This window comes from Zingiber officinale, chromosome 10A (genome assembly GCF_018446385.1).
Source record: "Zingiber officinale cultivar Zhangliang chromosome 10A, Zo_v1.1, whole genome shotgun sequence".
Lineage (NCBI taxonomy): Eukaryota > Viridiplantae > Streptophyta > Magnoliopsida > Zingiberales > Zingiberaceae > Zingiber > Zingiber officinale.
The window spans coordinates 625169-651949 of record NC_056004.1 but is presented as its reverse complement, the minus strand read 5'-3'; the positions used below and the strand labels follow the sequence as shown (position 1 = coordinate 651949).

General features: G+C 41.2%; 5 protein-coding genes across 5 annotated transcripts; 3 read left to right on the top strand and 2 right to left on the bottom strand.

Moving 5' to 3' along the window:
* Positions 1-482: 482 nt before the first annotated feature.
* Positions 483-10306, top strand: LOC122027640 (probable inactive ATP-dependent zinc metalloprotease FTSHI 1, chloroplastic). The gene is made up of 15 exons (XM_042586635.1): positions 483-1377; positions 1470-1554; positions 2438-2872; positions 2984-3037; positions 3131-3196; positions 5921-6016; positions 6089-6217; positions 6832-6884; positions 7462-7657; positions 7802-7916; positions 8415-8689; positions 9165-9248; positions 9339-9451; positions 9568-9817; positions 9912-10306. The coding sequence occupies exons 1-15, from the start codon at positions 644-646 to the stop codon at positions 10107-10109; spliced, it is 2883 nt and encodes a 960-aa protein (XP_042442569.1). The 5' UTR covers positions 483-643; the 3' UTR covers positions 10110-10306.
* A 397-nt stretch (positions 10307-10703) lies between these two features.
* Positions 10704-12384, bottom strand: LOC122027641 (aspartyl protease family protein 2-like). Its single transcript, XM_042586636.1, has one exon. It carries the CDS (start codon positions 12354-12356, stop codon positions 10866-10868), a length of 1491 nt encoding a protein of 496 aa, XP_042442570.1. The 5' UTR covers positions 12357-12384; the 3' UTR covers positions 10704-10865.
* Positions 12385-14640: 2256 nt separating this feature from the next.
* On the bottom strand, positions 14641-18134 carry LOC122027288 (RGG repeats nuclear RNA binding protein A-like). The gene is made up of 6 exons (XM_042586213.1): positions 17692-18134; positions 17058-17466; positions 16836-16965; positions 15292-15450; positions 15153-15215; positions 14641-15077 (listed from the first exon to the last, which is right to left on the bottom strand). The coding sequence occupies exons 1-6, from the start codon at positions 17870-17872 to the stop codon at positions 14880-14882; spliced, it is 1140 nt and encodes a 379-aa protein (XP_042442147.1). The 5' UTR covers positions 17873-18134; the 3' UTR covers positions 14641-14879.
* Positions 18135-18411: 277 nt separating this feature from the next.
* Positions 18412-20038, top strand: LOC122028073 (zinc finger CCCH domain-containing protein 2-like). The gene has a single exon (XM_042587094.1). It carries the CDS (start codon positions 18998-19000, stop codon positions 19949-19951), a length of 954 nt encoding a protein of 317 aa, XP_042443028.1. The 5' UTR covers positions 18412-18997; the 3' UTR covers positions 19952-20038.
* Positions 20039-20536: 498 nt separating this feature from the next.
* LOC122027307 (transcription factor RAX2-like) lies at positions 20537-21794 on the top strand. Its single transcript, XM_042586243.1, has 3 exons — positions 20537-20791; positions 20928-21057; positions 21132-21794. Exons 1-3 carry the CDS (start codon positions 20656-20658, stop codon positions 21613-21615), a joined length of 750 nt encoding a protein of 249 aa, XP_042442177.1. The 5' UTR covers positions 20537-20655; the 3' UTR covers positions 21616-21794.
* Positions 21795-26781: the final 4987 nt, after the last annotated feature.

Genomic DNA, 26781 nt, shown 5'->3' with positions numbered 1-26781 from the left:
TTTCAAATATTTACGTGGCCCAACTTGGGCCCATTTGAGTACAGTGTCCTTATTTCGTTTCTCTTATTTTTCGACCATTGTGGGCTGGGCTCTTCACGACCTTAATGAGGATGCTTAGGCACGAATTTAAGAGATATTACCGTTCTTTTGAAGATTTTACTAGCTCTCTCTCTAGTGATTGCTGAATGGTCTTGGAGCTTTTACCTTAGAACAGCCATCATGGTCATCAATGAAACAGGCGATGGTGATTTTTGTCCTCATTTGACCAGTGTATTTAATGTGATATGATGGAAACGACTGATCACATTAATTTCACTACATCGCATGTTATCCAGATTGATAATGGATGTGTATTAGTAAGATCTGATCGACCCATCAGCAAATTTTACTTTTACTATTGAAAATATTTAACTTTGCACGTACTTGTTTTTTCTAAAGAGTGCTGTAACGAGTTCAATTCGAAGTCCTTTGGGAGTTGGTGACTAGGATTTTGAGTGCTGTAACGAGTTCAATTCTAAGCTTAACCATTGTTTGTCTGGCGCAGCGGATCGCAATCTCGCGCAACCCAAACCCGGCCGCTTCGGATAGACCACCGCGCTGCGCTTCTCTTCCCCTCCGAAGCAATCGGAGGGCCTGCGGCGAGATGCTCATTCTCAATCTTCCGCCAAGCGATGCCCTTCTCACCTGCAGGGTCTTCGCCAGATCACGCCGCCGCTCCGCCGCCGCCCTCCACCGGTCTCCGCCTGCCTTTCTCCCTCTCCGACCACCCCATCCCTTCCACCTATGGGGGAAAACGGTCTATGGAGATTGGAATCGCCGTGAGACGGTGGTACTCCAGCAGATCAATGCCCGTCGAAATGGAGACGCCGGTGACAAGGAGGATGATTTCGTTACTAAGGTTTTAAAAGAGAACCCTAGCCAGGTGGAGCCCAAATTCCTGGTCGGAGATCGGTTTGTTACGCTGAGGGAGAAGTACGCAGAGGCGAAGGGTTCGGATTCTGGATTAACTCAGCTTGTCAAACGACTGTTAGGGCAGTCTACGATTGGGAAGGAGGAGAGTGGGACCGGTGGTGGGAAGAAAGGCGAGGCAGAAAATCCGGTGTATCTCAAGGACCTTCTGAGGGAGTTCAAGGGTAAACTTTATGTTCCTGAAGAGGTGTTCAAGGAGAATTTATCCGAAGAGGAAGAGTTCGACAATAACATACAGGAGCTTCCGTGGATGAGTTTCGAGGATTTTCAGAAACACGTTAGTGCTGGAAAAGTAAAGTTGTTGACATCGAAGTCGATAATCGACGACTCTTCTGAATTCCAATACAGATATTTTGTTGTCCATTTGAAGGAGATTCCAGGTGACGAAAACATTCAAAAAACAAAATGGTAAGCGCAGTGTATTAATTCTTGTGTGTGTGTTTTCAACATTTTTGTGTACATTTTGAGAATTATATAGACCCTTTCTACTTGTTATTCAGGGTGATTAGGCTGAATTCAGATCAAGCACGGGTAGCATTGGAGGAATACAGAGGACCACAGTATGAAATTGAGAAACATACCACGGTTGTCTATCAATCTTCTATTCCTACTTTATGATACAAATCAAACAAGTCTGGCTGCACGCGTGCACGCACACGCGCTCACACTTTTATCATTTGAAACAAAGTTCTGAGTTCATATATCTGTAGATCCCATCTAAACCATAAATTATTTGTTTCTTAAACACAGTTCCGAATTCTTTTTTCTTTATATCTCTTGTAGCTCCAGATGATTTGGATATAAAAGATGAATTTCTAGGTAAGTTTTATTAGTATTCAATTCATACGGTGCTCCACATTACTATCAAAACACTTTTCTTTTTTATGAAGCTATATTACTTTGCACCTTTTGTAGTTGAATCATGAGTTCAAATTACTCAGTCTTGTTTAGAAGATGAATGAATAAGTGGATAACAACCCAAAATTGTTATTATTTTTATTTTTTTCAAGTAACTATCTCTTCCCATCCATTCGACACTCCTATGAAAATTTATTTTTCGGTGACACTAGTGGCTAAATATAAAAATATAAAATCAAATATGCTAACCAAATAGGAGCACCTAGATGCATCTTCATTGGAGATAAAATGAGAGAATATGTTAAACTAATATGAAGATATTCAAAGATGACCATCAATTTTATAGTTAACAAGTTGAATCAGTTTGAGTTGAAGGTGTGAGCAGAGAAAGAGACAAAAAAAAACTTCTCTAACACAAACAAAAATAATTTAAAAGTTCTGGAGATTATGTGTCTGTAAAATGTAGCCCTATATAAGGATAAGATCCATATAATGGGTTCCAGATGGTTGAGACTCAAATTCGTACGACAACAATGGTTACATATGCATAAATGTTTAACAGTATCTAGTTTCTTTACATGTTTTACTGACTATTAAATTCCATGTGCAGTCCTACATCAGCAAGTTACATGAATACCCACACCCTGTAGCATCTTCAATTACAAGCAGATTCTTGGTTGAACTTGGGATGATGACAGCAGTAATAGCTGCTGCTGGAGCTGTGATTGCAGGTTTTGCAGCATCTGCAGCTTTTGCCGTAACCAGTTTTCTGTATGCTGCTACTGCATATGTCGTATGGCCTCTATCTAAGCCTGTTGTGAAGTTTGTGCTGGGTATAATCTCCAGTATTGCAGAACGAATATGGGAAAATATTCTTGATTTGTTCACTGAAGGTGGATTTTTCTCCAGAATGTATGGATTCTACACTTATGGTGGTGTCTCTGCTAGCTTGCAAATGTTAAAACCCATCATGTTAGTTCTTGTTACAATGGTTCTCCTTGTCCGATTTACTCTGTCAAGAAGACCGAAGAATTATAGGAAATGGGTGATTACTTTCCTACTGCTTCTATACTGTTTTACTGCTATTTTGTTTTGAATGGTTCAATGTGATTCCTTGACCTGACCATCTCGTCTAATATGGACATGCTTTGGACAGGATATATGGCAAGGGATTGAATTTGGACACTCCAAGCCACAGGCACGAGTTGATGTAAGTTCATATGGGTGAATATGCTTTATTTTCCATTCACTGTTGCAATAAAGCAAAGACACACACAGAATTGTTATCTCGTTCTGTCTTCAGGGTTCTACTGGAGTCAAATTCAGTGATGTGGCAGGGATAGATGATGCAGTAGAAGAACTGCAGGAGGTTAGTGTTTGTACCAATATGCACTAAGGAAAAGTCATTTGTCTCTTAGATATTTGCTATTGCCTATCTTCATAAGCCATGTGAAATTTTTATAGCATCTCATATTTTAGAAGAAATGTTGATTAAATCTAATGCTGCTTCATTTAACATAAGTATTTAGGATGAATAAACTATTTAGCAGGCTAAATTTTGCTATTAGTATTTAGATGTCTTGGGTAATGTCTTAATATTCAACAAACTTTTTGTGATAATATTAAATGGTTCAACATTTACAATATGAAACTGAAGCTTAGCATTTGTGATAGTGCTTTTGAGAATTTCTGAGCTTGGTTTCTGAATGCAAGCTTTTTGTGATAATATTAAATGGTTCAACATTTACAATATGAAACTGAAGCTTAGCATTTGTGATAGTGCTTTTGAGAATTTCTAAGCTTGGTTTTTGACTGCAGAATTTAAATTGCTTGTTAAACACAAATACAATAGTTGTCTTGGAGTTTTAGAGCTTAGCTCATTGGACTTAGTTCATTGCTTGTTAAAATAATGTCTATTGGACTTGTAAGGAGTAAATTAGAGCTGAGCTTAATTCATATTTGGTTAGGTTACCTTAGCTGTGCAAATTCAATTGATTTCTAGGGAGTATATATATCGATCCAAAACATCTCACAAAAGTCATTGCTGGCTCACGCCATACCCTATCTTGAAATACCTTGTTTTGTGTTAGCATCTGTTGGATCGAGAAGTGCTTGGGGGGGTGGGGGGGGGGTGAATAGCGCTCGTGGCTTTCACTCGTTTCGGAATCGTAAAACTCGTTCAGAATAAAGCAGCGGAAAGATTAAAAGAAATAAGCACAAACATAGAAGACACCAAGGGTTTACTTGGTTCGGAGGCTTGAGCGACTCCTACTCCAAGGCCCGCGATCGTTGATCGCTTTCGGTGGGCAACAACTATAATATCGCAAAGTGTACAATTTAGTATTACAGTAAGTGCAATAAAAGAAACTATACCGACAACTCTAAAATAGAAATATTGAAGTTCCGGGTCGTCGGGGACTTATCGTAGCTCGTCCGAATTGTCTCGTTGGCAGTTTGTAGCTCAAAGATGTCTTGGAAGGTGATGTTCTAGATTGCTACTCGAGACCTCCTTTTATACACTGCTGAAGGCGCCTTAAAGCTCATCCAAGGCGCCTTCAACCCGTCGAGTCAGCCGTGTGGATCAACACTGATTCGGTCGCACCTCATCCACTTGAAGGCGCCTTCAAGCCACTCCAAGGCGCCTCCAAGCTCTGGTCCAAGGCGCCTCCAGCTCTGCTGCGCTGACTTCTTCTGGCTTGCACTCGAGGCGCCTCCAAGCTCCATGGAGGCGCCTTGGACACTGTTCATCCGAGGCCAAGTGTGCTCTTGTGTCCCTGTACAACGTGTTAGTCTACAAAATATACATATACCCTGCAAGACAAGGTTAGCACACATAGATATGATAAGAAAGATGTTTGACAATCTCTGGACTGTCCGGGTCTACTTCGGATTTCCAACCGGAAACCCTAGGTCGACCCGACGCCTACTGCTCCCTCTACGGGGAATGCGTCCTCACCTACTCCTCTCAGGAGAGTTACCTGTTGCCAGTGCAATCCTCCAGATCGACTGGACTTTTGCTCGGCTCTCGATGCTTCCGGACTTTCTGCTGGACGCCCGCTCCTCGACCCGTCCAGTCTTCCACCTGGTTCGCGACACCAGGACTTTCCACCTAGGGTTACCACCCCCTAAGACTTTTGCCTGAAGCCCTCGACCTGCCAAGACTTTTCGCATAGGGTTACCACCCCCTATGACCTAGGATTACCACCCCCTAGGGTTTTCCACCTGCCTAACCGCAGCTAGGACTTTTGCCTAAACACACTTAGGACTTTCCTACAAGCTCATTCAAAATGTTAGATAACAATTAAACTTAATTTTGAATCTCTTTGCCATAATCAAAACTTGAGTTCAATCGTCGAATGCTTCCCGCACCAATAGCATCATCATGAAAGCTTTAGGGAGATGTTTTTAGGTTTTGAATTGTTCCATGGGTCAGTTGATGGAAAAATGAAATTTTTTGCACGTTAACAGGGAATGGAATTGCAATCCTTGCACAAGCTACCTTAACTTAGGCTTGAGCATTTTGGGTTATCATAGAGCTGCCACTTCTCTCATTTGGGTTGCTTGTAAAAATTTAGTATCCGCACAAGCCTAGCCCTAGGCATTGTTAAAATGCTCCAACCAAAAAGAGTTACATTTGGTGGTGCAGTTCCCATTGGATTCAATTAAGTACCAGTGCAGGCCTTGCCATAGGCATTGTTAGGTGCTCCAATCAAAAAGGGTTGTTTGTGGTGGTGCAGCTCCCGTTGGATTGGACCTCATGTGCCATCTGAATAGGAGTGAGATTGGAGAACGAGTTACAATTTGGTCCTTATGGGAATGCCAACCCTTTAATGTGTTCTGGGGGAGGGGATTATGATTGGTGAACTATAATTTACTTTGGTTTAAGCATTTTGGGCCCTGGTCAAACCTTTTTTATGAATTACTCATGTTTCTCGTCTGGATGGATTTATACTCAGACTGAACATGTTTTTTGATATTATTTTCCTTGAAAGTTATTTACCAAGTTCTGTCTATGAAAACCAATTCGAGTTTCAATATGCTACTTTTTGTTATGCAACAAGTTAGTTTTTCTAACTTTGATAACTTTGTTTAGCTTGTGAGATATTTGAAGAATCCAGAACTATTTGATAAGATGGGGATTAAACCTCCCCATGGGGTGCTTTTGGAGGGCCCCCCTGGCTGTGGAAAGGTTTGTCACTCTTACAATTTGTTAATTTATTAATGAATTTACAAATCTGATCCACCTTTTACTGCTTCTTAGACTCTTGTTGCAAAGGCAATTGCTGGTGAAGCTGGTGTACCATTTTATCAAATGGCTGGTTCTGAGTTTGTTGAAGTTCTGGTTGGTGTTGGTTCTGCTCGTATAAGAGACCTTTTTAAGAGAGCTAAGGTATTGATGTCTTTACTTGTTAAACATTCACTTACATTAAAGACCTATTGACATTAACATGTGAAGTTTTATGAAGGCATTAACAGGTCAATGCCTTCAGCATGAACTATCTTTCAAACTTGTGTACTCACTCACTTCCATGTCTTCAACTTTTCTGAACCTATTTACAGTTGGAAATTACAGTAGTGTCCTTGGCTTAGTCATGGCTAGGAAATGCTAATTTGTTGTCAGAAGTTGCATCACGAATCTAAGAATTACAAATAACAGCAATCCTAACAGTATCAATTCAGAACAAATGCATATATCAAATTGTGTAAGCTTGAGTTAGATAATGATGAATCTATGTATGACTTGTGTACTTTGATGGTTAGTGAATTACTAAGATTCTGCTACGCAATCCAAACAAATCTATGGTTATCTCTTCGTTCTTTCTGCTCTATAAAGCAACAGTTGTCTTCTTGATTGTCTTGGGAGTGGTTGGACCACATGTGGTCAACAAGTTATGGTGTTTTTGTTGGAGTTGATAATATATTTGTTTTGGGAGAAACTCTCATGTGTAGAAGGGTTATGTTCATGGTAGCAGTCAAATTTGATCTGATAATTTGTGTATCCAGGTAAACAGACCAGCAGTTGTATTTGTTGATGAGATTGACGCATTGGGAACTAGGTAATGTGATTCTCTTCTGAGATCAATTTACTGAAATGTTGTCATGGTTTTATTTCTCCATCTAGTTTTCTATCAATTTATCACCATATCCTTTCTTAATTGTTATTGTGAACTATACATAAGTTACAAAATTGTTGTTTCATCCCCCTATAGAACCTACTTGTTTCACTTCTGCAGTTGGTAGTCTTGTTGTTATAATTTCATTGTTCCTTCGAGTCTATCTTGATGTTACAGTTTACTAAGAATGGTGTTGCTAAGAATCACAAGCTGCTTTATTGTAAAATGAGTGAAATGTGCACATTTTATAGTGATATGGGAGTAATGATGCCTTCTGCTCAGCCATGTTTTTGTATCAATGTTCTTGCCCTTATATTGAGGGTATGTAGTACAAATTTAGACATTGATTATATTATTCAGTGAACCATTCAAGTGAAGTATGGCCTAGCACATTATATGCAAAATTGCAAACTGAGAGATGGACAGATTAGCATTTACCTGAGTAGGAAAAGTTGTACTAATCTGACTTTTATAATTACATTTGGCATAAATGGGACCTTATGACTTCTTGTTGTTGCAGGCGCCAAGGAATTTACAAGAAAACTACCAACCACCTTTACAATGCGGCAACTCAAGAGAGAGAGACTACACTTAACCAACTACTGATAGAGCTTGATGGTTTTGATACCGGAAAAGGTGTGATTTTTATAGGTGCTACAAATCGTAGGGATCTATTAGATCCTGCACTTCTTCGACCTGGTCGCTTTGACCGCAAGGTTTTTTTTCTAGCCGAATGAATGTAGTTTGCTGTCTTTGATCTTTCACTGATCATCCACCCATCTTGATTTGTTTTAAAGAAATATTTTAAGTCTATGCTCATTTAGCTATCACTTATGTTTGTTGTTTCCTTCTCCTTTTAGATAAGAATTCGTCCTCCTGGGGCAAAGGGACGACTCGATATCTTGAGGGTTCATGCTCGTAAAGTTAAAATGTCACCAACTGTTGATTTGTCAACATATGCTAAAAATTTGCCTGGTATGACCCTCTGAGAATTTTTTTTCTATTTTCAATTTTCAATTTTGCCTTTTCCAATGAATAGTTAGTTATCATGTTGAATGAAAAATCATAATTTCACGAATGAAAAGATCAATGAAACATGCATGTGGATACACATCAATGACAATATTAAGACAATAAGGCAATTAGTAAACGCGTTGAATGTGATGCAGTAATCTAGTCCTGTAAAAGCATTGAGAGCTTAAGAATGAAATATAGATCCATCTTTATGATCATGTCATGTATTGGACAGTGAAATCATTTAATTTTTTTTATTAAAAGAGAAAATTTCAACAGTGGACTAGGAATAGCCTAGATAATGAGGTTTAATCCATTTTTGTCTGTTTCAACAACACTTTATTAAGGAATGCAACTAATGCTTTGCAATGGGATGACTTAAGGCACTTCTTGTTTGATTTTTCATTATTATTGCCGTTTCTACAACTTAAAATTGAGTCCAAATCAAAATGTTTATAGGATGGTCAGGAGCTAAGCTAGCGCAGTTGGTGCAAGATGCTGCCCTGGTATCAGTCAGGAATGGACATGAATTTATCCTTCAGTCCGACATGGACGATGCAGTTGATCGGTTGACAATAGGACCTAAGCGCTCAGGAATTGACTTGGGTCATCAAGGGCAATGTCGAAGGGCTGTTACCGAGGTTGGAGTTGCTTTAACTTCACATTTACTGAGGCGGTATGAAAATGCCAATGTTGAATTATGCGATAGGATTTCAATAATTCCTCGGGGCCAGGTGCTTCTTCCTATTGCTACTTTCTATCTTATAAATATTTATTTTACTGCATGCATTTAGAGGGTATTTGGTTGTGTTTAATTATGGCCACAAGCAGCACTTGCAGAAAAATAAATGCAATTACTATTTGATATGAGTTAAAGTATTTTAAGATGCATGTATAAGCTTTAAAAATATCAGACATTTTCACTTTTGGTATCCTTACACTATCTAATTTCAAAATAAAATATATAATGTCTAGCTAGACAATCTCCTGGTTGGCTGTATATTTGGACTCTGTTGCATCATCATTTTTATAGAACATTCTTTAAAACATTCACTTACATTTTTATAGATGTATTTGCACCTTGTAAACAATTTGCATAACCAAATGTTCTGGACTGATATTTGCCGGCAAGCAAACATCCTCTGGTTAATGTACTTCATGATCTTATAGAATAATCGCGCAAGTTAACTTTTTGAATAATACTTGCAGAGTCTTTCTCAAATTGTATTTAATCATCTTGATGATGAAGCATACGTGTTTGAAAGAAGGCCCCAGTTACTGCATCGGCTGCAGGTTAGTAATAAATTAGATAGCTATAATGTTTATTTATTTCTCAGTTGATCTATTTAAGTTCTTCCTTTTGCTTGCATCCCTTGATAAAAGGTATTCCTGGGGGGAAGAGTAGCAGAAGAGATTATATATGGACGAGACACTTCAAAAGCTTCCTTGAAGTACCTTCAAGACGCCACCTACCTTGCTCGGAAAATTCTAACTATGTAAATATACTCTGTGTTAGAATATATACATTATCTTTCAGGCCAAAAAATAGAATTTAGATTATCTTACTCTGAATCCATTGTAATCCATCGCTTTACTTTTATTGCCATAACAGTTGGAACTTGGAAAATCCTATGACCATACATGGAGAGCCAAGTCCTTGGCAAAAGAAACCCAAGTTTGTAGGTCCGCGCTTGGATTTTGAAGGCTCACTGTACAAGCATTACGGACTCATTGAACCTCCAATCAATTTGGATTTGGATGACAATGTTGCGCAGAAAACAGAAGAAATATTATGTGACATGTATGAACAGACTTATTCCATGTTGAGGAGACATTCAGCGGCTCTCGTGAAAACAGTCAAGGTAGAAATTTGTTTTTGTTTTCCCCTCCAATTTAACCATCTGTTTAAGGTTCTTTCAGTTAATAAAATTCTCCTTATTGTTTATTATCATGAAGGTTCTTTTGGATAACAAGGAAATCAGGGGAAATCAAATTGAGTTTATCCTTGATAGTTACCCTATAGAGACTCCGGTGAAGGTCGTCCTGGCGGAGAATAATCCAGGGAGCCTGCCATTCTTCGAAGAACATGGAGACAACAAGGCACTGCCTCCTGAACTGCTTCAAGTTGAGGAAGCTGAAGCAGCAGTGCAGTAAGCCAACCCATGTGTACCTTTGTTTCAATTCCATAGCACATATGAAACATCATGGCGTCTAGATATTTTATGAGACAGAGTTGACGTGCACAGACATTCACCTGGAACATCTGCTGGCCCTTCATTTAAACAGGAATTTTGTTTTAGTTCTGTGACCACCTCGAGGCATCAATCAAATGTAGTTTATTTGTTGAACCATATCGGATTGAGCAGGGGTTGCGAGGAACCCAAAATCTGATGTAAAATGCTATAGAGTTTAGTTCCCAAAGTACAAGCAGCAGAGGCAGCTAAACCAGAGCACCGTTGCATTAACGCGAGAAAAACAGCAAAGAGACAAGTGTGTGGAAGCGGAAGCGTGCTTGAGGCACTCGGACAAGCTACAGCACTGCGTTGAATGGCTTCTGGTAAAGCACGGACTGCGTTGAATGGCTTCTGGTAAAGCACGGGGTAGACGATGGTAGGTCGAATCGGCCTCCCCATGTGCGCACTGTACTCTGCTGCAGGCTGCAGCTTCCTTTTACTTTCCCTTTTATCGATACACCGTCGTCTACATTTATTTGTGGCTTTTGTTTTTGTTATCATCTGAAACATCCAATTGCTCGTAATAATGATTTTTCGCATTAAGTAACCATTTTGTCTTCATATCATTACACATTAGTGCACTGGGCAAACCCTGAATTGGATTAAAAAAAAAAGAAAAAGAGTAGCTTCAGTATCTGCTCCAAGCTCCGTGGTCTACTTCAGCATCCGGCCGCCGTCAACATCCTCGCGGCATGAGACCAACCCTTGACTTTTCCCTGTCGAACACCACCCGGTACCCTTGCTGCTGGATGTTGCCGATGATGGACACACCGCTGTCGGTCCCAGCAAACGCGAAGCAGAACGTAGCGCTGGTGTCGACTGGGATAAGGTAATTCTCTGCCGGCAGCGATACAGCCGAACCGCCGGCCAGGTGCAACACCACAGTCGGCACCTTCACTTCCGTCCGTCCAGAGAGGTTATAGCAAGTGTCGAAGAGCGAGAAACCACCCGGCGACGCCTTTAACCCTGTCGTCCCGGCCTTGAAGGCGTCGCGCAGCGCCTCGTACGCCGGTCGCGCTAGCCGCGTCACAGATGTTCCCGAGTCCACGATTACGCCTCCCCTCCCAGTTGATGGATCTAATCGGAGGTCGGACGTCAGGACTCCGGGCACGCGCGTTCCACCAACGCTCACTCCCGTGAGCTCGATGTAGTAGAAAGTGTCCACCTTGGGGTTCCGCAGCATGGGAGTGTAAGCCACTCGCGAGGAGGCTCTGGGCACAGCGGATTTTCCGAACACCACCGTGGAGGACCGGTTCGTAGCCCCGGCGGAGGTGCGATCTACCAGGCAGTAGGAAAACATGCGGCCGAACCTTCGGCCGATCTGGGACGGAAAAGATAGACTTCCCTGGCCAAGGCCGAGGAGACCCGCAGCGGCGACGAAGAGGCCCTCGTCGTCGTGCCCACATCCAAGAGCGACGCGCGGTACGCGGAAACTTCGCCGGAAAGTAAGCGTCTCGGTCGAGTACTCGCCCGTGGTGACGGATCCGTCGCCGTACGAGACCTGATACTGGCAGCTCCGGCGACGGGTGTTACACCCGGCAGCATCCAAGCGGCGGCACAGCGGGGCGCCGCAGGGAACGGCGGCGTAAGTGCGGGATCTTCGAGGGTCGAAGATCGGGTCAGATTGGGAGTAGCAGCGCCGGCACGGGGCGCACTGAAGCCAGACGATGTCGCTGCCGGTGTCGAGCACCATGTAGGCGTACCTCGGCGGCGTCCCGATCCCAATCCTGGCGAAGTACTCGCCGCTGCCCTGCGCGAGGCCGGACACAACCTTACTGCTGAACCCTTTCCGGCCAGTGACGTTCCGCGGAGGCGGAGCAGCCGCCTCCGCGAGCATCTGGCGGACGGATTCCACCCGCGCGTCGTCGCGATCGAGGCGGAGTAGGAAGATCTGCTCGGGGGAGGCGGTCTGAGCAAGGAGAGAGTCACGGTGGGAGAGATCGAAGTGGAGAGAGGAGAGGGAAAGAGTCGCTTCCGACTGGGAGCCCACCGCAGTGGCTAGGCTTTGGGCCTCGTACTCTTCTGGTAGGAGAGCTTCAGGACTTCTGAGAAGGGTAACGAGGAGGGTTCGAAGCTGCAGAGGCTTCGAACGTCCATTAACGTGCACAACGAGGAGGAGGAGGAAGAACAGCGAGGAGAGGTGGGGAAGAAACGGAGTGTCCGCCATGGATGAGTGAATGAGCTCCACGCTGCTGCCGTATAAAAAAGGGGCAAGCAGAGACAGGCGGACAATCTACCGCGTTAATGGACGGTGGTTGTTTTGTGAGTTGCGGTGTGCCTGAATTAATACTTTTTAACCCATCAATTCATTTTTTTTTTTACCGTATGAGATTTTAAATTATATATTATTATTATTATTATTATTATTTCACTATAATATTTTATTTGTTTTTTTTTTAATTTTTATTTGGAAAATATACAAGACGAGTCGAGTGAAAAACCGGCATTAGAGCTGAAAAGGAAACATAATGTGACGGTTGCATTTAATTTGGGAGTAGAAACATGTAGAATTTTTAGAATTATTTTTCTCCAGATTTTTCAAGATATTTTATTTTACCATTAAGATTTATTTGGTTTTTTTAAGTGCCTTAAAAATTTTTTAACGTTAATATTATTATCTTATTTAATAAAAAAGATATACCAAATAGATAAATTCTAAAATTAGTAATTTTATTTATATAAATTCTATTTATCTACAAAACGACCGTTATATATGAATCAATTGGACCGGAAAAAGAGATTTAATTGTAGAAAAATCTTCTACCTTTGATAAGTGAAATGAAATTGTTAGTGGGGCACCTGTTGTTTAGTACTCACCAATCGTATCTCGACGCATGCTGTGAATATATCTTCACAACCAATTATTGCGCACCGAACGCCTGGGTTTGTTGGGGTAGGATTCGGACAAGTGTGTCCGAAACAAGTACTAACCACGTGCAATGGCAGCGGAGGTCAGATGATCCTCCAGCAGTAACGAGACCAATTAACTACTTGTCGGTTCCCAGATTATAACTCAAATTATGGAAATAAAATTTTAATAATTTTAGTCTATAACCACATTTATATTCCAAATGATCCTGATAATTTCAAACGCAAGCGAAATGTTTTTCTTCGTACAGCTCAAATTAATCGTCGTGTTGCATTTACTTTGCCTGTGATAATTCAATCATCCATGTGCTCGCTGATGCAGTTAGTAAATGATAAGAAGCTCGTTTAGGATGATTTATGTTACAGCAGCGGAATGTCAGTCGATTGAATACACACACATGCATTAATAAAGCCCCACTGAATAAATTTCCATTAAGATCGAGTTTATTTGTTTATTTTTTTATCCAAAAAAAAAGGTATTTTGGTGTCAAAATGAGGACGAAAAATCACTTTCTTGTATCCTCTTCTTATTGTCACTATCGTCGTCCCTGTCTTGATACCTATCCTTTCCTCCGTTTGCTAGATCAGAGCTCCAACAACCGGAGAATCAAATTTTGGCCGGAGACAACAGTCGTGAGTAGTAAGCTATGAAGCCACTGGAGTGGATGATAAAGATGTAATAAGAGATGCGTTTGACCATCCTAGTTCTATTACTACATAGTAAAATGACATTAGTTTAGGGACTTTTAAGATATATTTTGACAATTTTAAAAAGGACAAAATGAAAAAAAAAATTCCAAAATAACGATGGCCCGCCAAATGCTTGCACTGCAATTCTCCCCAAAAGACAAAAAGGAAGAAGGATTCTTGAAGGTGGCACAGCTGTGGTCATATGCCCTACCACACAGAGCAATTATCAAAGAAACATTGATGGAGCCTCGGTGTTCAATTCCCCTGAATTGTGTAGATCTTGTTCTTTGCATGTTAGCTGGGAAGCAGCAAGGAGAAGTGTGAACATTAAGAAGCGTGAATAGATAGATGTTTTAAATGACAAGCTTACAAATTTAAGGTGGTCTCCTCATATACTTCATATGAACAAAATTTGCCGTGGGTTGAGTTCAGATACCTGACCCACTCGAAATGATCAAAACATGATTCTACAAGTCATATCAAAGCTTCATTTTCTAGAATTGCTAAACAATAGTCGATTTGATGTTAGGTTTTAAGGCTAAAATTATACTTGAAGGAGGTTGATAGTGTTCTCTTCGATGCTTAGTTAGTGCTAATTTTGACTGATTTCAAGCCAAATGTATAATCAATAGTTAGTGCTAATTTTGACTGATTTCAAGCCAAATGTATAATCAAAACCAGTGAATCACAAGGCCAGTCAAATATGACATCAGGTTTATCATACGCTTATCATACTGAACAATGGTGACTGTAGAGAATCCAAAAGTAGACCAAACTCATTCTGGAAAAGAAAAAGTGGGAACAGAATTGCATTAAATAAAGCAATAGATGGTGGCAAAAGATCTTGACCTTCCAGTTCTGCAATGAATCCGTGGAAGAAATAATCACAAGGATTAAGATTTAAGAGAAAACTACTTGAGAATGAATTCGCAACATGACAACCAAAAGACAACAAAAGTTAATGTAAACCCTGAACACCTTATCAATTAACTCTGACTGATCAGCATGCAGTGACAATGCAACGTAAAACAAATAACTTATTTTTAATTGAATCCTCACGCAATCCATGAACTTAAGACTGAGATCAGAATAGCAGAAATCAAGATGAGGAAACGGAAATTGCACGCTGCTCTCACTTCCCACCGAGGGTGGGGAATTGCCCAGGATCCTCAATGGAGGGAGCAGCAATTGTGAAGCTTGATGCTCCATGATCATATCCACCTCCGAATTGCTCTCCTCTGCCACTTCTGCCTCTACCACGCCCACGGCCTCTTGGAGTATAATATCTCTCTCCATCAATTGGCTTAAAGAACTCAGTGATACTCATTGGCTAACAACAATGGACTATCATCAGAAAACAATGCCTCTACCAACAATCAAGATAGTATGCAGCAACTATATTTACCTTTTTGCTCTTTTCATCCCTCTCGACATTTTCTTTCTTCTTTCCTGTGTCCTTACCAGTACCCTGCAAACAAACATTGCATCAACTATATAAAATAGACAAAATTGTCTATTTTAAAAAAGGTAAACAACACCTATACCAATTTAATGAAAACGTCATTGTTGTCTTTTTTCACTGAAAGTTGCTTCATGGACTGCAAATCGTCATCGAATTCAACTTTTCTTTCTTCACTTTTCATTGCAAGTAAAGCTTTTCTTTTCTCCTCTCTCACTTTCTCATACTCCTCCAAAGTCATCTCCTGTTCAGTAAGTCAGAAAAAACATGATGAATACGGTGCCGAATAAAGGTTTTTAAATGAGGTGGTGCTAGAGGATTATTAAACAAACAAAAAAGGCCACTGGATTAAGTGGCATTTTACACATTTTAATCTTACAGAGGCAAATAAAAAGAGAGGAATGTAAACGATGGAATGGATTGTATTGTGTAACAAACAATATCAAAATTTCCTTTCACATCATAAGGTTCTACATGGCATGGAAGATTTAAAGAAAAAAGTTCCATATGAGTAAAAGTTGTGTCTTAAATGCAACATTTGACCACTATCTTTTAGATATCAAAATCTCAGGGAGCTGAATTATGACATGTCAAAATCACTTCAGAATGGGATCCGTACATTCTAAACTACTACTAGAACAGGGTTTCTAGAATATCATTAAGAAAATACTCTTGAAGACAGTGATCTTACAAGCCTATAGACCAATGACCAAATCAACCCAATGGGGGATTGCCATTAACAGAATTCAATATCCATAGCAATGTTGTTTATCTTAAAACATTGCATCAAAACAGGATACTTTGACTTCAAATATAGCAACCGTCCTTGGAACAATAAGCTGAATAATTTTAAAAATAGAAACGATTTTATGCTAGTCAACATTCCAACTTCCATCTACAGCCACATAGGCATCTATTTAATTAGAAGACAAATTTCTAGAACCAATGATAATTTTCACCTCATTTTATCTCATAAAGGACACATTGTTGCAAGATCCCATCTTAGTCATCAAGTAAAAAAAATCTACAATCTTTTTGAATTTGCTGACATACAAAAGATCCACCAAAAGAACTTTAAAACACCCTACTGCAAAATTAATAGAATTCAAAGTCCACAGACATATGCATGACCAAGATAAAGATCTCCAAAAATCCTTTGCCACATGCACATGCAATATGATTAACACGGTGATTGTCAGTCACTGTTAAATGATTGAAAAAGTATGTAAAAGGCCAACAGCTATTTCTCATTTGGCCACCATGCCAGTTGCATGTTCCTCGAGTTTGAAACCCATGTAAGTATGCGGAATTTCAGAGAAATAACACTTTGGAAACACCAAGCTAGCTAAACAAGGGATGGATGAACAACATGAAAGTGCATGCTCAAATGCAGCAAAAATTCTTACATTGTATATATCAACAAAACCATCATAGTGTCTACAATTTACCAGTGACATTGCATGTTGGATACATAACCATGACCTGTGAGCAAGGTTTTTGTGCTTATAGGGATACATGAAAAGTCAAAAAGAAAACCTACCAACAATGAAGACATCCAAGTAGCAACAACCATTGAGCAAGATGTCATCATAAAATTTTCTAGGTAAGTATTTGAACAAAAATGCATACCTTATCCTCTTCCTTTTCTTCCTCATTGACTGTGACATCCTTTTTCAACTCAGATGATGGAACTTGATCCATCTCCTGCTTCTCAGTAACAATAATCTTTTCATCAGCATTAACAATTTCCTCTTTTTCACTGTATAAGAAAGCACAAGAGTTCCAATCATACAAACAAACAAATATACACTTATACCATACAGCTTCCTAAATTTCAAATTGATTACTCACAATTGTGCTGTAGTCTCATCAGTTGCTGTTCCCCAGTTTCCGCGGCCAGATCCCTCACGTTTCATCTCATTGCCATGGCCAGTACCACTCCTCCGTTCATACATTCTCCGTGGAGGCCGTTCAGAGTCTCCTCCAGCCTCCCAATTGCCGTAACCACCACGGCCTCCATAGCCACCTTGGTGTCCACCAATGTATGGCTGGCGTGGCTGGCGTTCCCTCCCACCATCTTCCATGCCTACAGGGCCACCGACACCTCCATACCCGTGAGAAGCACCACGAGCATTGTCATTTGCATTCTCACGATTGTAATTAATCCCATCTCCTCGTCTGCCCCTACCACGTCCAGGCCCACGGCCAGCACCTCCTCGTGCAGCCCCAGAGTTGTTCCTCGCGTCCCTTGCTTCTCTCACTGCAAGACCAATAGCAAATATAAGAAAAGCTGAGAAAAATGCAATATTTTTTCATCACAAGAGAGGTAACATACACGTCCAATTATGGATCCGAACGACACGACATTAACTCGAACCAATTTCTCGAGTAGCCGAGAAATATGGCCGAAACCAAAAGTGAACAGAAATCTATTTTCCCATATAATACTTAGCGACAATTAAATGAGGGCCAATAAGCGACTTACCGGCTTGGGTGGGAGGGAGTGGCTTACTCGGCAACTTCGCCGGCGGCTTAGTAACGGCGACAGTCACTGCCGGCGCATCAGGCTTTTTGGAAGCACTCTTCTGTTTCTGCGCAGCGAGAAGCTGCGACAGATCCTCGCTGTCGTCGTATCCAAGGAGATCGAAGGGGTTGGCGGTGGCCATCTCCTCCCAAATAGAAACCTCAAGCGCAAGGCTCGGAGTAGATCGAGAGATACTATGAGGTTGGAACTATACCAACGCCCACATCCACGCTTCAATTCCCATAGTCCCTGGTTTGGGTAGGCACGATCAGACGATAGGTCAGGGTTTCAATGGAGAAAGAGGGGCAGAGAGAACGCGTGCAGAAACCCTAGCCGCCACAAGAAAACGCCGACAAATTCTTCTGCCATCTCAGGTTGTAAATGGCAAAATCGTTCATCGCCCTTTAGCAGTTACTTTGATATTTATAGCGATGTTTAATGTGGATCAGCATCGGTGATCAAGTCCAATTACATCGTCGAGTCGTAGAATCTTGGCTGTTCGATTGCCATCTTGCGGACGTGATTTGTTGCATCGGCCGATGGGCGATGGCCGGCCCAATCTCCATCGGTTTTGAGAAGATTTTTCGATGTAGTGGCCTTCAATGTAGCCCAACGAGTTGGCCCATACAAAATCCATCAATTTAGCGGATGTAATCCGAATAATCGGACTCTGTAGAAGTTGAAACGGGTTGGATTCGGATTCTAGCCCTTGTACATCCAAAACCCGAGTCATTTCGGGTTACACGCATGAAAAGGAAACCAAATCTACAGCGATGCGATGTTAATTTCAAGGTATTATTTGCCAGATATTATATAAAAAAACATTAATAAATACAGGACGCGACGAAACCGTGCGGTGTGCGAGCCCACAGATAAGAGGGCCCACAATAAATCGGCGGTCCCCATTCGGCCACTCTCGCCACGTCCTGCACTTGTCCGTTCGCTGGGCACCACGTATCCTAGTCCATCCCTCCCGCCTCACACCTCGCATTCTACCTCCACCTCCATCTGCGGCAATTCAAAGCCAGCCACGACTTAAGTCACCGCTGAAGAGGCCCATACTTGTGTAGCCGCTGGCTGCTGGGACGTTTACACCGAACACTGGATTTTCGTGAACAGAGTCGTGATATAAGTGGAGTCCCTTCTTCCCCTACCGCCTTTGTCAGCTAATCGACGTCGGTTCCCAGCGTCACTATAAATCGAGATAGTTTATTCTTCGTTCATCTCCGGCATTCAAATCCCTTCTCAGTTCCCTAAACCCTAATTAATGGAGCCTGGTGAGCAATTCCACCGCACCCTGGCTTCTCACACCCTTCCCTGGTCACTCTCCGAGGACTACGCGGCCGGGATGCAACCTTACGCAGCCCTCCCCGTAGGCGGCTTCCCCGGCCTCCCGGACGACCTGCACCCTCATCTTATCGGCGACGTTTCACTCGCCCTCCATCGGTTCATCCCCTTCGACGACGGCTCTTCCCCCGACTCCACAGAGGCCGACGTGTTCTCCTCCGACTATTTCCGCATGTACGAGTTCAAGATCCGGCGGTGCCCCTGCGGGCGGTCGCACGACTGGACCGAGTGCCCCTACGCGCACCCGGGAGAGAAGGCGCGTCGCCGCGACCCACGGCGGTTCCATTACTCCGGCACTCCCTGCTCTGACTTCCGTCAGGGCGGGAGATGCCGCCGCGGCGAGGGCTGCGAGTACGCCCACGGTGTGTTCGAGACCTGGCTCCACCCGGCAAGATACCGGACTCAGCCCTGCAAGGACGGCGCTGCGTGCCTTCGCCGCGTGTGCTTCTTCGCGCACTCCCCGAAAGAGCTTCGCATCGTCCTGCCAACGAGTCCCGTGTCGCCGGGCAAGGGCAGTTGTGGAATACTGCTTTCTGCGTCACCGACGTCGACGCTGGCGCCTACCCCCATATCTCCGCTGTCTGATGGCTCTTCGCCGCCCTTGTCGCCCATGGCAATAGACGAGGTGGTGGGGACGATGACCAAGCGGCGGTTGAGCAAGCTGAAATCTGTGATGCCGTTTGAAACGAGGCGTACGGCTTCCGCTGCGAGGGCTCTACGGACGGCAGAGACGAGAGACATAGCAGAGGAAGCTGCAGCCGACGCTTGGAGTATGACGGCGAAGCTTCTTGAGTGCCGCCGGAGGGAGGAAGCGGAGGCGGAATCCGCTGCGGCCCCGGACTTGGGATGGGTATCAGAACTGGTGAAGGATTGAAGTGAGCTTTCGAATCAAAATATCCATCGTGAATTGACGTTTGCGTTAACTAGCTCATAAATAAAGAAGAAGCGAGAGATTGTGAACATCCTGAACCGAAAAGAGAAATTTTTTGAGTTGAAAAAAAAAAATCTCTTTTGGCAGCTCAGTAAACAATATTTATATTTTTCACGTATGCAACTTTTCTATTTCCGAAATTTTCTTTGCAACAGGAATTGTAACTTCTATTTGTCTCTTATTCAGTGCAAACAATTTAATTCTCCGCATCTGTCTGAAATTTTTTTATGGGCACTTTCCTGCAAACAAGTGTTCAAGCTGAATGGTAACTCTTTTTTCATTCAGAACTGTTGTTACATCTACTTTTATCTATTGTTTAATTTAAAGGTCTTTGCCTTTATGACTGATATTTTAATCTCTCTGGTGACTTCTTTTACTTCAGAAGCTTCTTCTCAGATGGAGTCATGCACAGTCGTTTGACTGAGTTAATTTTCTTAGAAATTTCTTGTCTCGAATCAAACTTTGATTAAAATTATCAATTAGGAAACGACAGGAAGCAGTCGTAGATCTGTCCCTATAAACACACAGCCGAAGCATTAGGTCGTAGTGGATCAAGAAAGCTTCCATTTTTTTTCCTCTGTTCTTCTCCTTTTCCCCTGTTCCTGTCCTTCTCTAGGAGAAGTACTTGGTCTTGAGTTGGTCCATCGATGGGGAGAGCCCCGTGCTGCGACAAGGCCAACGTGAAGCGAGGGCCGTGGTTACCAGAGGAGGATGCGGTTCTCCGGAGTTACATAGAGAAGCATGGAACCGGCGGCAACTGGATTGCCCTGCCCCTCAAAGCAGGTTTTCTTCTTACTAATTTTTGTTTGTTTCTTGCTTGCATTCGCGTCAAAATCCCTTTTTAAAACCGAAAGGACGAGGAGCTAACTAATGAATTTGATGCCCTATTCCCTTTTTGATTGTTGCTTAAATATTTCAGGACTCAATCGCTGCGGGAAGAGCTGCCGTTTGAGATGGCTGAACTATCTCAGGCCTAACATCAAGCACGGTGGATACACAGAGGAAGAAGACAACATCATTTTTTCCCTTTACCGTAAACTCGGCAGCAGGTGATGCATTCAACCATCTCAACAGTTTAATTGAAGAGCAATCTTTGCTAATATGTTTAGAGTCTTGAAATTAGGTGGTCGATCATCGCCTCCCATCTCCGCGGAAGAACAGACAACGATATAAAGAACTACTGGAACACCAAGCTCAAGAAGAAGCTGATCATGTCAAGTTACAACACAACCGCCGCGATGGATGCATCTACAACTCCACCGCCTGCTTTGCTCCCCGCCGCCGCAGTCAAGTCAGAGTCTAGTAGTCACACCACGGATTCCATTTCTAAACTGTACTCGCCACTATTTTCCTCCAATTACATTAACTCCATGATTAACGATCAAGAAGCTGGCTCCATGTCTTCGTCCACCATCACGGCCGACGACGGCAACGGAAGCAGCAGGCGTGACAGGAATTGGTCGGCCGGCGAGGAGGACACGCTGCTGTCAGAGTTTGACTTGGGATTTCTGAGCGAGCTGCTGGGTGACTACGGGAGCGGGGAGATGCTGGGGGAGGTGCCACCTCCTCTTCTTTGGACCGCTTCCGAGTTCATGTGTTCTCAGTAACGCCGTCTGACTTAATTGCTGAGTGAACCATTAGAGACTCGTTGAAGCTCGCTCGCACTGTTGAAATTGGAAATGAATTGAATTTAGATGGGAAAGAAAGAGATGGCTGATGCATGAGATTAATCCTACAACTCTGGAATATATTACATTAATCTAATATATTTTGTCGATTTACCAGAGGTTTTGGGATTAAAATTTAATATGTCTGAACATATTCTATCTTTTTTTTTTTTTTTTTTTTTTTTTTTTTTTTGGTTAATTTAGGGACGAATTAGTGGAGACGTTAGATGAGCGAAACACATTGGTTCCTAGTGTCTCAGTTAATCTGTCTCTAGATTAACACGAAGGAGGTAAATCCTGAATAACTACTAGTCATTAGTATAGATGGCTAAGACATAGAGAAAGAACTACTCATACGTGCTAAGTTTCGACTTCAAAATATTAAGTTTCGACTCCAAAATACCACTCCAAGGGAACACCATTTGTTGATTTATGGTGACAAAAGATGAATATGTTCGCCCGCAACACCCTCGTCAATTTGTTCCAGGGTCAACACGGAGGAGGTAAATCACGAGCGGTTGTTAGTTTTTAAAATAATGACTAACACATAAGGGAGACATTTACTTCGATTTTATCGAGATTTGAATCTTAAATTTTATGATGACAATATTTTATGTACTATCTACCTACATGATCATCCATTGTAAAGCATCACTTGCATGGATGGTTAAATATCCTTCTTTTCCCCATCAATTCAAAGGTGAAGATGTAGAGAAAAGACAAAGCCTGGCCATGGCAGAATCTTCTTCCACTTCTAGTCGTAGGCTTCTTTGTTGACCCTCTAGCTAGTTCCTTTCACACTTAAATTCTTTCGTTGAAATTGGCATGCACCGTTTTTTTTTTTTGTTTTTTTTGAGATTGTGCTGTTGGAAATGACCAAGCATTATCTAGCTTCGGGGAAGCTTCGGCTGTGTTCAACATATCAGTTTCTTGTAATATACAGAGAATAAAATTCTAAATTTTTTGACATATCAGAAGCTAATTAAGGTGGTAAGGGCTTTAAAAGCAAAGTGTCGCCAAGATCTTGAATTTAGAACTGACTTCATCACAAGGAGACTTGTTTCCGTACATTATTATCATAAAATACCACATTTATAAATACACTGAACGACCCATTCAATCCTAAGAAAATTTTCCATCGGTCATTTGTTCATTCACTTGCCTAGGTGGTCAAATAGCCTTTTTCGCGATCAGTTCAAAGGTGATGAGGTAGATACAGGACAAAACTGGGCCATCCAGATTCTTCTTCCACTCGTAGGTTTCTTCATTGACCCTCAGTTCCTTTCACACAATTTTTTTCTTTCATCGATGTTGAAATTGGCATGCACCGTTTCTCATAGCTTTGGAAGATTATAGTTGGCTTCGGCGAAGTTTTGGCAGTGTTGATGAATTAAACGTTCATAAATAAATTTAATATTTATCTTGATAAAAATTTATTTATGTTCGTTCAATATATATAAGATTAATTAAATAAATAATTTTGAACAGCTCGTTAAATTAAATAAATAAGTCTGAACTCATGTTTAGCTTGTTAACATTCGTGAACAATGTTCGTGAACAACATTCATGAACAATATTTACGAATTATATTTATTAATAAAACTCTTTTCAATATGCTAAATAAATAATAAAATAAAATAAACAAATAAGTTTAAATTATTAAGCTTAATAACCAATCAAACAACTAACCGTTTCAAACAATATTCAAACAAGTTTGAAGTGAGAGCTCGATAATATCTAAATGAACCAAGCTTGAACTAAGCTCAAGTCAAGCTTGAATTGAGAGCTCGATAACATCTAAACAAATTAAGCTCAAGTCAAATTTCAAACAAGCTCAAACTCATAAAAAATAAACTAAGCCAAGATTAAACAATTATTTAAAAAGCTTAGTTCATTTTAAGTTGGACTGAGCTCGACTCAGTTACTTTATCAAACAAACTTAAATATCCCAAAACTTGGCTCAACTCGGCTCATTTAGGGCCCTATATATTCAACATATCAATTTCTTGTAATCACCACAAAAAAAACCAGCGTTTCCGACGGGACTACCGACGGAATTAATATGCCGTCGGTAAACTCTACTTTTTACCGACGGAATAAATCATTCCGTCGGTATAACTGTGTGATACCAACGGAATATTAATTCCGTCGGAGAACTAACAATATTACCGACGGAATAAGTCATCCCGTCGGTAAATTAATGGTTTTACCGACGGAATTAGTAATTCCATCGATAAAACCTAAAGTGTACCGACGGAATTCATATTCCGTCGGCAAGTTCCCCTAAAAAAACCCTAACCTCCTGTTTCCCTCACACGCGCGCGGCCGACGGCTTCGTTCTCCCGTTCCCGATCGCTTCGTTCTCCCGTTCCCGATCGCAGGTTAGTTTTTGGTTTTTTTTTCCTTTTTTTTCGGCGAGCGGCAGTTGCCGCCGGCCTTCGCCCACACGCCTGCGGGCTTCTGCGCCCGCCAGCGGCCGGCGGTGGCCGCCTGCGACCTTCTGTGCCCGCCAGCGGCCGGAGGAGGCCGCCTGCGGCCTTCTGCGCCCGGCAGGCACGAGAAATTTGAAAAATATTTTGTCTTAATTTTTTAGCTAAATTATTTTTATTTTGTAAACAGGTAGCATTTGCTGCTTTTCTCCAGTTGACCTACACATATTCAGGTAAAATTTACTAAATTATACTGTATGTCATTTAACATGATTAAAGTTAGAAATATGTTATGTTAGTATGTTAATTTATAGCATAATATAGTCCGTTTGTTTGTTTTGTGTTAGTATCTTAATGTATGTTAATTTTTAGTTCTCAATATATTAGTTTTAGGTGAAAATGTCTATGAACAAAGCTTGGATGTACAATCGATTAGAAAAAGGATTTATCAGAGATGATTTTATTGCTGAAGTTGAACAGTTTGTGAACTTTGCTAAAACTCACCCTGAATGTATGAATGGTGCTGAGTTACGGTGTCCATGCAATCATAAAAAATGTCAAAATAGAGTTTTCCGTGATGAGGATACTGTAAAAATGCATATATGTAGAAATGATTTTGTGCCAAATTACTACAATTGGTACTATCACGGAGAACCTTATTTATATGAACCAATTGGACCTTCTGGTGGTTCGTCATCTAGGGCAACAGTTACCGCTCCTGAAGCATCAATTAATATTGATATCGCAATGCAATCAATGGTTCATGATACGATGAATGCTACAGTTGATTATTCTAATATAGATGAAACACCAACACCTGAATATCAGCAACTATATGAAATGTTAAAGGCTAGTGAAAGAGAAGTGTGGAAAGACATTCCCTCTGGTCATTCTCAATTATCAGCTACTGCAAGGTTATTAAATATGAAAGCAGAACATCATTTTTCAGAAAGATGTTATGACGACATTTGTCAGTTGATGTTAGAATTGCTTCCTGCTGATAACATAATGACGGATAGTTTTTACAGTACAAAAAAATTGATCAGAGGTTTAGGTTTGCCTGTGGAGAAGATTGATTGTTGTATAAATAACTGCATGATATTTTGGAATGAAGACAATGATCTGCGTGAATGCAAAATCTGTACACACCCTAGTTATAAGCATGATACTCGCATACCTGGGCAGAAGAAGAAAAAAATAGCTTGGAAAGTGATGTATTATTTTTCGTTAACTGTTAGACTTCAACGTTTGTATGCATCTGCTGCTACAGTGAGGATGAAGTTGAACTAAGCTCATCTAGCAATGAGGACATAGAAACTGTTAATGTTGACTAGTCAGATGTTAATGATGATTAAATATTAACATTATTATTTCCGTCAGTAAGTAGAGTTTCCATAATGTTCTGTATTTATATTATCAGGTTTTTAGACCTTTTTATGATGTGTTGCAATGTTATTTTGCAGATATTATCATGGCAGAGCAGCAGGTTGTGGCACCCCGTGGCCACAAGGTCCTTACCGTTGTCGGGGACTCGTAAGTATATTGTCTTATTAATTATTCAAGTTTATATATAACATTAGTTATAATATATTTCTCATAACCTAAAGGTCTATTTTTGTGCAGGTTCACTCCGGATGGGCACAGAGTTGCCACATATATCACTGCGAAATTTAAGGAACGAGTTAGCGCGTCTGGTACTACATGGAGGCATGTAGACCAGGAGATGAAGCTATTTTATTATAATGAATTTGTGGTAAGTAAATTTAATATATTTAATTCACATTCTATAATATAGTTATCATTTATATCATTTAAACTAAATGTTTAACTTATAATTATAGAAAAGATATACATGGGTGGACGGGCAAGAAGATCAATTTAAAGCTACATGGAATACTTATTGTGCCAAACTCTACAGAGATCATATGTATTACATGAGAAAGAAGGGCACTAGGCCTGCGTATGTTTCAGAGGCTATATGGAGTGCATGGATGGCCACCTGGGCTGCAGAAAGGTGGCAAGCTAATGCCGAAAAGGCAAAAGCAAATAGGAATACAGAGCCAGGTGGTCCGAGCACCGGAACCGCTCGGCATACGTCAGGATCCAGATCTATTGTTGAGCATACCATTGATCTGGTGAGTATAATTTAAAATTAAACTTTATAACAAATTTTGTATTTATTACCAACCTTGTATTGTTGAGCATACTAATTTTTTCCCTAATTTATAAATGTAGGAACGTGAGCTTGCCCGACAGCCTACATGTATGGAGATTTTTCTGAAGACCCACAAGAAGAAGGATGAGTCATTTGTTGATTCTCGATCTCAAACTCTACATGTAAGATAATTAACTTTATTACATTTGTTCATTTCTATCTTGATTAGTAATTAGTAATACATATCAAATTGGATATTATATTATTTTTTATGCAGCAAGAAATGACAGAACGGGTGGTTCAGGCATCTCAGCCATCAGCAGAGGGTGGAGAGTCACAGTCTTTATCCACCGACGATCTAAATGAGATATATTATGATGTTGTCGGTGGAAGGACAAAAAACTCCACCCTCTACGGCCTTGGCTCTCAGGCCAAAGTGGCATTTGATCGTTTGAGGAATCCAGTAGGCCGTGCTAGTTCCTCTTCTTCTGGTGAGATGCAGTCTTTAAGACGTGAAAATCA

Excerpts from the sequence above, each read along its gene's own strand:
- LOC122027288 (XM_042586213.1), bottom strand. The coding sequence starts at position 17,872 with ATGGCCACCGCCAACCCCTTCGATCTCCTTGGATACGACGACAGCGAG. Across the intron at positions 17,467-17,691 it reads ACTCCCTCCCACCCAAGCCG|TGAGAGAAGCAAGGGACGCG; the intron begins GTAAGTCGCTTA and ends TTGGTCTTGCAG. Across the intron at positions 15,216-15,291 it reads ATGACGTTTTCATTAAATTG|GGTACTGGTAAGGACACAGG; the intron begins GTATAGGTGTTG and ends GTTTGTTTGCAG.
- LOC122028073 (XM_042587094.1), top strand. The coding sequence starts at position 18,998 with ATGGAGCCTGGTGAGCAATTCCACCGCACCCTGGCTTCTCACACCCTT.
- LOC122027640 (XM_042586635.1), top strand. The coding sequence starts at position 644 with ATGCTCATTCTCAATCTTCCGCCAAGCGATGCCCTTCTCACCTGCAGG. Across the intron at positions 3,197-5,920 it reads CAGTAGAAGAACTGCAGGAG|CTTGTGAGATATTTGAAGAA; the intron begins GTTAGTGTTTGT and ends AACTTTGTTTAG. Across the intron at positions 9,249-9,338 it reads AGTTACTGCATCGGCTGCAG|GTATTCCTGGGGGGAAGAGT; the intron begins GTTAGTAATAAA and ends CCTTGATAAAAG.
- LOC122027641 (XM_042586636.1), bottom strand. The coding sequence starts at position 12,356 with ATGGCGGACACTCCGTTTCTTCCCCACCTCTCCTCGCTGTTCTTCCTC.
- LOC122027307 (XM_042586243.1), top strand. The coding sequence starts at position 20,656 with ATGGGGAGAGCCCCGTGCTGCGACAAGGCCAACGTGAAGCGAGGGCCG. Across the intron at positions 20,792-20,927 it reads TGCCCTGCCCCTCAAAGCAG|GACTCAATCGCTGCGGGAAG; the intron begins GTTTTCTTCTTA and ends TAAATATTTCAG. Across the intron at positions 21,058-21,131 it reads TACCGTAAACTCGGCAGCAG|GTGGTCGATCATCGCCTCCC; the intron begins GTGATGCATTCA and ends TCTTGAAATTAG.